At 35.3% G+C, this 13024-nt stretch overlaps 1 protein-coding gene across 1 annotated transcript in view; it reads right to left on the reverse strand.

Annotated features, from left to right (window-relative positions):
• The window catches only part of SNX10 (sorting nexin 10), a 42093-nt gene that overhangs the window by 11510 nt on the left and 17559 nt on the right, over nucleotides 1-13024 (reverse strand). The window contains exons 3-5 of the mRNA XM_034402336.3: nucleotides 11007-11093; nucleotides 9405-9505; nucleotides 2817-2915 (exon numbers count right to left, since the gene is read on the reverse strand). Of these exons, the coding sequence (XP_034258227.1) occupies nucleotides 2817-2915; nucleotides 9405-9505; nucleotides 11007-11093 (287 nt within the window). The remainder of the gene's footprint in view (nucleotides 1-2816; nucleotides 2916-9404; nucleotides 9506-11006; nucleotides 11094-13024) is intronic.

The following is a 13024-nucleotide window of genomic DNA, read 5'->3' on the forward strand; positions in this document are numbered from 1 at the left end:
AGATAGTCCTCAACTTACAACAATTCAATGACCATTCAAAGTTACAACGGCACTGAAAAAAAGTAACTTATGGCCATTTTTCACAGTTACTATATTTGCAGCATCCCAATGCTAACGTGATCAAAATTAAGATATTGGTAACTGTTTCATACTTACGACCGTTGCAATGTCCCAGGGTCATGTGATCCCCTTTTGCAACTTTCTGACAAGCAAAGTCAATGGGGAAGTCAGATTCACTTAACAACCAGGTACTAACTTATCAACTGCAGTGATTCACCTAACAACTGTGTCAAGAAATGTTGTAAAGTGGGGCTAAACTCACTTAACAAATATCTCATTAACAACAGAAATCTAGGGGCAATTGTGATCGTAAGCTGAGGACTACCTGTACTTGTTTAATTCCTTTAACCATGGAAACTTGCAGAGAACCTTAGCAAATTACAGGCACAAAGTTAATTTTTTCCTTCTATAAACTACTAAAAGGATGAATTGGGACACAAGGTAAGTTAAATGCAGGTTCCTAGATTGGAAGCCATTTGGGATATAAACAACATCAGAACTACTGTTGTCTAGAAATCAGTTGGCATCTATGGTATTCTTGGTTCTTTCCTTTTTATGTATTTCATACTTGAGTACCCATGCAAGATAGCATTGCTGCACTGTGCAAGAAAAAATCAATTCTGCTCTTCTAATCTGATAGCTTCCAGGAATTAGAGACCTGCCAGTAGTAGTGAGCCACCACTGGTGAGTCTTCAAGAAGTGACAAGGACAAAGTTCATGACTGACTCAGCCTTTCATCCTTCCGAGGCCGGTAAAATGAAGACCCAAATTGTTGGGGGGCAATATGCTGACTCTGTAAAACACTTAGAGAGGGCTGCAAAGCATTATCAAGTGGTATATAAGTCTAAGTGCTATTGCTATGAACTTTTCATCTGGGATCTGATATGGGAAGGAGGTAATGGAAAAAATACGATTTCTCCGAACTTGAAAAAATGATAATTTGTTAATAGTGTGAGCACAAGCTATTACAAAGGTGAGCTGACCACTTTATCATAAGGTGATTAGCAAGAGGTTCAAGAAATTCCATCCTAAAGAATTTAAGAGATAAATATATCAGTTATCCAGTTATCAATAGTAATCGATAACTCTTCTTTCTGCATAAATCTTGTTAAAGAAGATTCCAAGAGGGCTTTGATTCTAGTTATAAGTGGCTGCTAAATGTTTGAAAAATAAAAATAGGATAAGCTATTACAGAAAAAGTGAGCTCAGTATTACTCAAATTCAAATATTTGAATTTGTGATACTTCTATACCTTGACAAGATAGTATATCACATCAAGGTATAGGATAGAAGATATAAATCGATATAAATAAAATATGAGGATAGCTAACTAGAGCAACTTTGTTACACGTTCAGGAACAATCTGACCAAACATATCATAGGTTTTATTGGGAGGTTTATGCTGCAGTAATTAAGTAGAAGGAAAAAGCAGTGGAACTTCTCTCTAGGTGAATCCACAGAGAACTATCTTAATAGTGTTCTAGCTGCCAGGTGGAAAATCAAACTTCCCAAACATTTGGCTGATGCCCTGATGCCATCTGAGCTGTTATGATCAACTGGGTGGTCTTTAGCAAACAAGTTCACTTGGATTTATTCCAAGCTCAATGTCATTTGGGGCAAAATTACATGTCTTATTACCATCTGTCTGATGTCATCAATGTGCTGGTTATATTCAGCTAATAACCTCAAGCTTGAACTATTTTATTGTGCTCTTCCTAGGAGGTCTTGAAATGTGAAAAAAATGTAGCTAGGCTCAACCAGGGCAGGATGGCTGATGAATGGAGCCTTCTTGAGATCCTTGATTATTTCCATGTTGAAATAGTTCATTGGTTGCCAATTGTCTTTCAAATCTAATTCAATATGCTGATGATGTTACTTTACATAGTTTACAGCCAAGCTAATTACAGGACTCTTGTTTCCATATAATCTATCACATGCTCCAAATCATCAATATACCATGGATATGTTTGGCATCAAAAACTAGTTTAGTTTTCTCTTTGTAATTTAGGAGATATCTCAAAGTCTTTTATGTTTTAGCCTTCATGTGGAGATGATTTCCTGGCCTGGACTACCTAAAGGATAGTAATTAGTAATTAGCTATTGTATAGGTCATCAAATTCATGTTCCTTATGCTCCAAAGCAGCTTTCTAAAAGCAAAACGTTTAAGTTGATTTTTTTAGAAAGAAAATATAAAGCTAGTGTTAACATTAATGTCAATAAATATAAATCTTTAAATTCTCCAAGAACCACAAAAAAAGAATCATGTGGCCAATGGCCTGTCCTGCTTTACCTTATCTGATGAATGCCTAATATTCAACTATTGAAAGCTTAATTGCCATTTTAAAAAAACAACATCAAAGAGAATACTGATTCTATTACCTCCACATGACTGATTATGGAACATATCTTTGCCTTGTATGGACTTCAGCTTTAATTAAATTCTATTGCTTTTCTTCACGCTGCTAAAAAGATTAATTCATGTATTGCTATTTTAAAACATCTTGGCTTTCAAATTCAATAATAACAATACACTATTTAACAAATTGTTGGCTCAAAAAAGAAAACAAAAATGCAAGAATAAAGAAAGCATGTGTCCTATGTAATCTTCCTCCATACATTAGAAGTGCAAATTCATAATTGTGGCCACAAGGTGGCTGCCGTGTACAAGAGATGAACTGGTATTGCAGGTATAGGAAATTTAACAATTTCATTAAAGTCAATAAGCAACAAACAACTCTCAAAGCCAATCTACTCACTTTTGGAGAAATTCTTGCAAACCTTGGCGACGCTGGTCCACATGTTGAGAATTATTTGAATTAAAAAAGGGAGTTTTAGGTGGAAGGTCTGGTAATTGTCTTTAAAAAAAGAAAAGAATAATTAGTGTTCCAAATGAAAATATACTTTACAAAAGAAATATTGGATTCTTATCAAAAAAAGAAATGAAAAAAAAGAGAGAAAATGGATTCACTAATTGAATTGACTATGATTACTAAGTCAATTCAAATGTCAGCTCTGTTCATTTGTTGTTGAAAGTGGTCTTAGGCTATAGTATACACATACACACACACACACACACACACACATATATATGTTATATATATAACAATATATATATATATAATATAATATATAAATATATAAGAGAGAGAGAGAGAGATAAGGCAGAAGATACAGAACAATTAAAATCCGGACCACACGTTTTCTGAATAGTTTTTATTCCAGAGCTATAATTGCACCCAACAATGAACTAAAGGATCACCATCAGTGAGCTGTTGCACAGCATTATTTGGTCTGTTGTGTGGATGTTTGGATGGTTTAGGGGTGAAAAATTGTGGTGGGTAGGAGTGTGTTTGGGAATTGTTATGTATGTTGGACCTGGTCTTTGGGTGTTAAGTGAATTTTGTTTTATGGGTATACTGTGTATACCCATACAATGACAATAAAGTTATTATTATTATTAGTTAAATATAAAGAGTTTCATAACCCCCAGTAAAGACAACTGCTTTTTACAACCCAAAGAAAGCTGGTTACTTTATAATGAGTTGACAGAATTGAGATTGGTGTACAAGTAGTCCTCAGCTTACGACCATAATTGACCCCAACTTAGCTCAACATTTGAGCTAAGTGAGAAAATTGTTAAGTGTATTTTACTCCATTTTATAAATTTTCTTGCCACAGTTGTTAAGTTAGTTACATGGTTGTTAAGTGATTTTCACTTCCCCATTGACTGCTTGTCAGAAGTTCATAATAGGTGATCACATGACCCTGGGACACTGCAATTATCATTAACATGAGATACTTGCCATCCATCTGAATTTTAATCACATGACCATGAAGATGTTGCAATGGTCATAAGTGTGAAAAACATCACAAATCACTTTTTTCAGTGCCGATGTAACTTTGAATTATCACTAAATGAACTGTTGTAAGTCAAACACTGCCTGTATTTTATTTGATTTTTTTAAATTTTCTAAATATTGTAAGCTTTTAAAATGCCTTTTATCTGTAAATTAGTGACAAATCCACTTTTTACAATTTCTGTCAAAACCTCTAAAATGTCTAGGAGCTGCAAAATAAAAAAAAAGGATTGGATGGTCTCCTGTTGTTCATGAAATCCAGGAGTATTGCTATTTATTGTATATGATCTATTGGATTATCCCGTTGGTCCAGGAGTATTATTTATTGGATACGTTATTGGATTAAAATTATTCTGTTCTATCCCAAGAAAATGACATTCCCTCCTAGGAAAGGGTCATTCCAAGTCTGAGGTAAAAGTCAAGGATAAAGAAAAGCCCTTGAAAACAATGACTCAACAATGTATAAATTCAGGGTTAGGAAGGTTTTAAAATAGTTTGATGTGATACTGTATTGATAAACTGATTTGTGAATTACCACATGTGTGGATCAGAAGATATGGTTTGTTAAATACCAATTCAGTGAAAGCTGTTATTCTGTTTCCTGAAATTATGCTAATTACTGAAGTGTTGGGAAATGGGAACAGACAAGCAACTCTAAACACATATTCTTTTATATGCGGACTATTTGACCATGCATATTATTATTTGATGCTGCTGTAATGTCTTTGATGATGTCTTTCCTTCTTCTGGGTCTGCCTTGTGCTGTTTGATCTTCTCCCCTCTGGGACCTATATGGTATGCAATTCCCAGACATTCTCTCAAGATGGACAAATCATTTTATTTGCCTCTTTGTATGCAGTTTAATATTGGTTCTATCCCAATTCTGTCCCTTATAATCTCATTCCTGATTTTATCCCTTCTAGTTATTCCAGCAGCTTTCCTCAAACATCTCATTTCTATAGTAACTTTCATTTATGTTTTATTGTAAGTGTCCATGTTTGGCACTGGTTACATAAGGTGGTGGTGAATATGCTTTGAATGAGATGCTCCTTAGTTCTAATGAGTACTGCCTTATGTAGTAGGACTGGAGCTACCTACCCCAATACTTGGTTTGTGGTTTGCCTTACTGCATTGCATGTTATTTTCCCTAGATGCTGGAATTATTTCTGTTGGTAACCCATTCTTGTGAATTATATTTATGTGACTCTTTAACAAATCTTGCTACATGTTCAATCAATAATTCTGGTTTTAGTGCTATTATATTGTAGTCCTGCATGGTTTCCTCATGATACTTTCCTAAGGGATTAAGTAGTTCTTTGAAGCATTCTTTCCACCTTTCTATTATTTCTGATAGTTTTATTAGTGGCCTTCTGTTCTTATCATTAATTATTTCTGTGGGGTTATAATTCTCCTCTTTTTCCATATACTTTTGACGATTTTGTAATTGATTCTTGTTTTGCTTTCTTAATCATCCTGTTGGTATCTCTACACTATAATCTACAGTTTATGTAATCTTCTTTCTCTGATTTTATCAACATTTATACAGGTAGTTCTCAAGTTGGACCACAACTGAGCCCAAAATGTATGTTGTTAAGTGAGACATTTTATAAATTAATTTTGCCCTGCTTTATGACATTTCTTGGCAAAGTTGTGAAGTGAATCACTGCAGCTGGTAAGTTAGTAACCTGGTTGTTATATGAATCTGGTTTCTCCATTGACTTTACTTGTCAGAAAGTTGCAAAAGGGGATCACATGACCCTAGGATGTTGCAACGGTCATAAGTATGAAACAGTTGCCAAGCATAAGAATATTGATCACGTGATCATGGGGATGCTGCAAAGGTTGTAACTGTGAAAAAAAGGTCATGTCACTTTTCCTACTGCTGTTATAACTTCAAATGGTCACTAACTGAATTGTTGTAAATTGAGGACTACCTGTATAACTTTTTTTTCAACTTTACTGCTTCTTTAGCATCTTCATACCACCATGCAGTGTGTTTGTCCCATTCCGCCTTTTTCCACATAGTTGTTCTGTGATGTTAAGCAGGATAGTTCTGTATTATTTCCATTCATCCTCCATATTTCCCATTTCTGGTGGCAGTTGACTAAATGTAGTTTCCATCTTTTTTTGCAACTGTTCTACTACTTCTTGTTGTTTAAATTTTACTATCGTAATTATTTCCTCTTTTTTATTTGGCATTTGGTATTTTAATATTAGGTTTAACTTTTTTGTTATTAGCACTACAATCTTAGTGCTAATCTCTAGTTATTAGACTATGTGATTGGTATCACATAGTCCACTGGGGATTGCTTTTGCATCGAGGATTCTGTATCTGTCTCTCCTTTTTTTTTTGCTTTTGCATCAAGTGTTCTGCATCTTCTTTTTACTTTTGTTAATGTGTAATTGACCTGACTTTTAATAGTGATCTCATTCCATTTATGTCATGAGTCTCAATGTTCAAAAAAAGTATTAGTAATAAAAAGATAATGTTGGTTGCATAAATCCAGTATCTTTTGCCCATTCTCATTTCTTTCACACTGTTCTTAGCAACACGTGGGCCAATGAACTGCTCAATCTCTCTTCTATTACTACCCATTCTAGCACCGAAATCTCCTATTACAATCAGTACATTGTTAGCTTCCATTTTGTCTATTTCCTCAGTGGTTCATCGAAGAATTCATCCTTTTGTGTAATTATCACTACATGGGGCATATAATTGTACATGTTTCAATTTGCTCTCCTGTTTTGATTTTCAGTATTATTATTCTGTCAAGAAGAAACATGTCAGTTTAATATGAAACTTATGAAAAAGGCAATTGAAGAAAACAAAGGGATTAATAGAGCAAAATGCAAGTTTATGCATACAAGAAAGAAGGTTTGTGCATTAAAACATGAAGATGGTTCTGTATGTAGAACAAGACAGGAAATGTTAGAAATAATTGGAAAATTCTGTTCAGAGTTACACAAAGATCAAGTGCACTCAAAAGTAACAACACCCAAGAAAAAGAAAAAGTATCAAATGCCATAAAATCAATGAAAAATGGGAAAGCTTCAGGAAATGACTGTGTTACGGTTGAAATGCTAAAAACTGGTGGCCACAGTTTACACAAGAATCTAGCAAAAATATACTCGAGATGCCTAAGAGAAGAAAACATACCTGATGCATGGAAAAATGCTGAAGTGATTCTTATACAGAAGAAAGGTGCAAAGATGATTTAAAGAACTATCACCCAATAGCCATTCTTTCAGTCATCTACAAGATTTTCACCAAGAGAATAATAAGAATATTAAGAACATTAAATGATGCACAGCCAAATGAGCAGACAGGGTTCAGAAGTGGCTACAGAACAGTGGATTACATCCAGGTTATTCAGCAAGTCACTGAAAAGCACAATGAGTACACCATGCTCTGTGCAAGGCTTTTATTGACTACAAAAAAGGTTTTGACCCAACATTCCAGCAAGCAATATTTAATTGGTCAACCAAGGCATAGACGCTACTTACATAAACTTACTACAATCAGTATATGAAAAAACAATGGCAACAATTTGTCTTAATGATTTTAAAGTGGAAATCAACATAAAATGAGATGTACAACAAGGCAATACAATATCACCTATCCTTTTCTCAGCCTGCCTTGAAGAAGTGTTTTGCAAACTAGACTGGACAAAAGATAGAATAAAAATTAATTATGCCTATTTAAATCTCTTAAGATTTGCAGATGATGTTGTTTTCTTCTCACAAGACCCAGAAGAGCCACAAAGACACATACAAAAGCTGTACAAAGCAGGAGAATCATTTGGCTTAAAAATAAACCTGAAAAAGAGCCTGGTTATGTTTAATAAATTCACCAAAGAAAGAATTTTTTTTATAATTGGAGAAGAACTAGGCGCAGTCGACCATTACATATACCTTGGCTGATCGATTTCAGAGGAAAATGATACAATAAAGGAAATGGAATGATGTGTTAAATGTGGTTGGCAGGCATTCAGCAAGCTAAGCATAATTTTCAAAAACAACCTCCCCCTATGACTGAAGAGAGAAGTTTTCGATTAGTGTGTGCTACCTGCTCTAACATATGCTGGTGAAACACGGACAACCTCACAACTGATACAAAGGCTGCAAGTGGTGCACAGAGCCATGGAAAGATACTTGGCATTACAAGACAAGATAGAAAGACCTGCACATGGATTAGAGAACAAGCAAAAGTATACGATATCAAGAGAGTAAAAGAGAGTAAAAGAATTGAAATGAAAGTAGATTCAGCAAGAAGAACGGATGGCAGGTGGACCAAGGCAGTCATAGAATGGATCCCACCTGATAAAAAGCTCCCTAAAAAGAGACCTAAAACAAGATAGATCAACAACATCAGCAAGTGTTGTGGGCCCAATTGGCAAAAGAAACCTCAGGACCTTATTGGTTGGAAACATGCAAAACAGGCCTTCATCCTACAGTGGATACACAATGGCTAAAATGATGATAATGATGATATTCTGTCCGAATAGGTGTTAATGTATACAGTAGTATGCATTTTGCTATGTCTGAATCTACCAAGAAGCCCACTCTATTTTTTGCTGTGTCCCCTCCTGAGTAGATAAATATTATTTATTAATTTTATTATTTCCATGTCCTTTGTGTCTTATATAGGCTAGTCCCATTATCTTAATCTCTCTTCTTTCCATTCTTTCCAAAATTTCTGTTTTATTTCCCATGCCAGTCATATTCAAGGTTCCCATTTTGTATTTTGCTGTCCTATCTCTTGATCTTTTGACATTGCCACACTCATTTCTCATTGTATCAGTACATTTGCATCACATGTGGATTTATGTAGCTGTCTAATATTCACTGCCAGTTTGCAGGGTCTGTCGCAACTTCACCAGAGCTCCTTTAGCTCCTTTAGCCATTTCAGGCTGACCCAGGATGCCCTTCATGGCTGCCGTAATAGTATGGTGGCACCAGGCCATGCCATACTTCAGCAGTCCTAACAATCTCTTACTTTATCCTGTTACCACCTCTCACAACAAGGACATGGGGTTGAACTCTGAGATTTTTAATATGTAATGTTGCCAAATTTAATTTTCTAATTTCAAGACGGTGTTAGGAATTGTACAGTGTATTGTAAAAAATAAGACATAAGTTGTATTTGTTCATTATGTTAGTTCTCTAATTTTTTTCTTTCCTTTGTTAGTAATGCACATAATAAACTGAAACTCAAAATTAATCTATGGATTGCCTAATCATTTAGGTTTGAGTTCTGTACTATTGAATTAATATGTCAAAGAAGATACACAGATAGATAAAGATCAGTGACCAGAAAAAAGCAAAGAGATGAAATTTCTAATGATCATACCACATGCTATGCAAATTATATAAAATCTAAAAGATTCTACCTATTCATTGAAATGTGCCAGATTATAGTTAGGATTATCATGGGTGAGTATGGCTATATAAATCTTGAGTTATTTTAGTGTTTTGTAAATTACTTACATTAATACAGCATTGCTTTGAAGTTTCTGTCTAAGCCACACAAATTCTCGGAAACGGCGTCGGACGCAAGATGTTTTTCTTGTAAAACACATGCTATTTGTCTACAGAAACACAGAACGTGTTCAATACATTAGTTGAGTTTAATGACACAATAATCTGACAATGCAAGATCTTGACAATCTGAATGGTTAGCTAATGAATGCTCCATACCTTCATTTCCTAAACTAATTCTGTGTTTCCTAACAAGCATGGGGAACATTCTGTCCCCCACTAACAAAAAAAAAAAATGTTTCATGAAAATGGGGAGGATTAAAGAAAAGGATTGAAGCTAAAAATATGGCTTAAATATCTATTTCTGAAATACATATTTAAATACTTCAATTATCTTAAGTGTATGGAGAAAGGCAACAGAGTAGTGTTCTTTTCTAACTCTTTCTTCCTATGTAATATTTTCTCTACTAATGGAACTGAAAGTTGTGAAGGGTGAAAGCCTGGCAGAAAATTTCCACTGAAGTTGCTTTCTCGTTCCATCTCTATCCACTCCTCTGCCAGTGAGAGGCTTCTTACATTTGACAAAGGATAACTCTCAATCCATAGATAGATAGATAGATAGATAGATAGATAGATAGATAGATAGACAGACAGACAGACAGACAGACAGACAGACAGACACACACACACACATACATACATACATACATACACACACAAAATTTCCCAGCCTTTCCATGGCACTAAATCTATTTCTAGATCTAGATCTAAATATATTATGAGACTTATTGGGCTCTCTTAAGGCTTCCCCCATGCTCTAAGGGATTTTGTGCTCTGCTTCTTGCCACCTACTTTGCTTCACCGCGCTCAAGCCAACCATTCACTTTTGCCATTTCCACCGCTATGTTTGACCTCAAGCACTGGAGGACTGCAGAGAGTGGAACCGGCAAAAGTAAGCAGCTGGCCTGAAGGCAATTCAAGATTTGCAAGGTTTTGTTACTAAAGCAGGATAGTCCTGTAATAAGAGCAAAGATGTTGACTTCAGTGTGAAGAGTTAAAAATTCTTTATTAGAGTTATTAGAACATAATCTAATCAAGAATATAATTCAGTAAGGCAAAAAAGAAAGGAAAACACAGAAATCAATAATCATTTATTAAACTTGCATGAAACTAAACTCTAGGCGGTTCACAAAAATCAAACAAGAAATTGCAATAAAATAACTAAAATAAAAAGCACTAATCCTCTTAATATTTTAAACCAAAGATGCACTTAGGCTTCCATCCTTGAAAAGTAGGGTCAGCTTTTTATATGCTGGCCAGGAATGATAGGCGGCAATTCAATAAATAAATAATAAATAAATAAATTTAAACTAGGAAAACTACTGTTTTGCCGTCAACCACTCTAAAGGTTCAACTTCTATTCATTTTCTAAGTCAGCCTTCCCTAACCTGTAGACTTTAAGAAAAGTATAGATCAGATTTCAAAATTCTTAAATTCCACAATTGGAATGGCTAGTGGTTCATGACCACCCTCCAAATAGTTATCACATATATAGTTCAGAGATTAGAAATGACTTAAAAACCATTTTCACAGAACAGTGTAACTACTTACATGAATGAAGATTTCATAATCTATATAGGAATGCCAAAAATCTTCCTTCTGTAACCTGGGATCTCGCACTAATACTGTTACAAATTCCTGCAAGAGCATAATAAAGCAATTAATAGACAAAGAGCCTTAACAAAGCTCTTTTCTCCACTGACTGGAAATGTTTTTGTAAATTATATGTATTAGTAATAATTCTGAAAGAGGAAAAACAACATCCAGACAAATGTAACACCAATCAACTGCTTTGAAAAGTAATGACTCATCTTTGTTGGTCTGGGAAATTTCTTGTCAACTAGCCAAGGGGGAAATTCTAAGTTAGATAATGCTGTGTATTTCCAACCAGGAAATGTATTTCTTACAAATAAAAGTTTTTGTAATTTTCAGTTAGTCTCCTTCAGGCAATAATTACTGCTGAACAAATGAAAACAAATGTCATTATTTCTTTACAGATAACTTGTCATAATACCCAGAAATACTAAATACCTTTGCTGATGCTAAAAAACAGTGTTTAAATTACTGATTAAAAAGGTATTTGTTTAAAAGTTCAATTCCAAAGTTTTAAATCTAAGTCTTGTATATTAATTGTTTAATGTATAGCAAATTGCAGTATAACCAAGAAAAGAAGAGCGCAGAAAAAAATTACTGTCGACACAACAAGGTCTAATGTGGACATGGAATAAGTCCAGAAAATGCCATCAAGTGCTGAGCCACAGCGCAAACCCAAATAGGAGAATATGCATGTATCACTAATTGGTATCCAAGCCAAGGTAGATTCTGTAGCCTTGCAGCTTTGGGTCTGTTAGTTAAGCAGTCTTTCCTCTCCCTCCAAGAATTAGGGGACAGGTTGAAGAAAGAAGCAGTCTAATCAGGATTCCAAAGGGAAGTAGACCTCTAAAGAGGGGAGGGGAAGCAACAATGGAAAAAATGTCAGTTAGTTACAAAACATGTTGACAATTCAGCAGTTTTCTTCCTGAAATATTATTCATTGTTTGCCACTCAATTCCTGCAAGCTCTATAGTATTTTTTTTTCCATTCGGTTCAATCACATCTGATTCTCAGAGACTGCCTGGACACCGCAGTTTTCTTGGCAAGGTTTTTCAGAAGTGGTTTGCCATTGTCTCCTTCCCATGGCTGCCAGAAAGTGAGTAGCCCAGGTTCACCTAGATGGCTTCATTGATGCCTTAACCACTGTACCAAATTGGTTCTCTAAGAAACCTTTAGGTAAGATTAATGCTGATGGAAGGAAAACAAAAAGTCAAAATAAATTTGGTCTTAAGGTTTATATAATATACATTTAAAGATTGGACACTATGTTTAATTAGACATTTTAATTTTACAGGTATTCCTCAACCTATGGCCGCAATGGAGTCCCCTCCCCATACTGACTGAAGTCAGATGGTTGTTAGGTGAAGCACCCATGTGATTGTCTCACTTAATGATCTACCATTTCTGCTCTCCCCAATACAGTCATTAAACAAAGGCATGGGTTGTTAAGCAGGCAAGAGAAACTTTGTCCCAAGGGGAAGCAATGGATGGCCTAGATCTGGTTCTGCCTTGGGTCTCCCAAAGCACCCAGAGCATTTCGTGCTCTGCTTTTCACCTCCCTTGTCCCTTGTCTTCACCACACTCAAGGCAGCCACTTCCTTTCGCCATCTCCACCACTACCTTTGCCTTCAAGTACCAGGAGAATGGCAACCAGTGGCCCCGGCAAAGTAAGCAGCTGGCTTGAAGGCACATTCATATTTGCAAGATTTTATAATAATAACAGTAGTACTGATGTACCTGGTATTGTTTTTTTGAATCTGGTTTACCATGAAGGGAAGACAGAAATCTGGGTTACAAAAATTGCCCAAAGGAGAGAAAGTCTCAATAAAGTTCATTCATATATTTACTGCACTAAGCACAACACCCAGAAAATATCATCCCTGTTCCGATTCATAACCAAATCTTTGTAAGGTACATGGTTCTCAAACTATGAACATTACAACACCAATTCGATGGATAGACCCCTTCGTTTTAAT

The sequence above is a fragment of the Pantherophis guttatus genome, chromosome 4 (assembly GCF_059756535.1).
Source record: "Pantherophis guttatus breed Tessera chromosome 4, ASM5975653v1, whole genome shotgun sequence".
Taxonomy (NCBI): Eukaryota; Metazoa; Chordata; class Lepidosauria; order Squamata; family Colubridae; genus Pantherophis; species Pantherophis guttatus.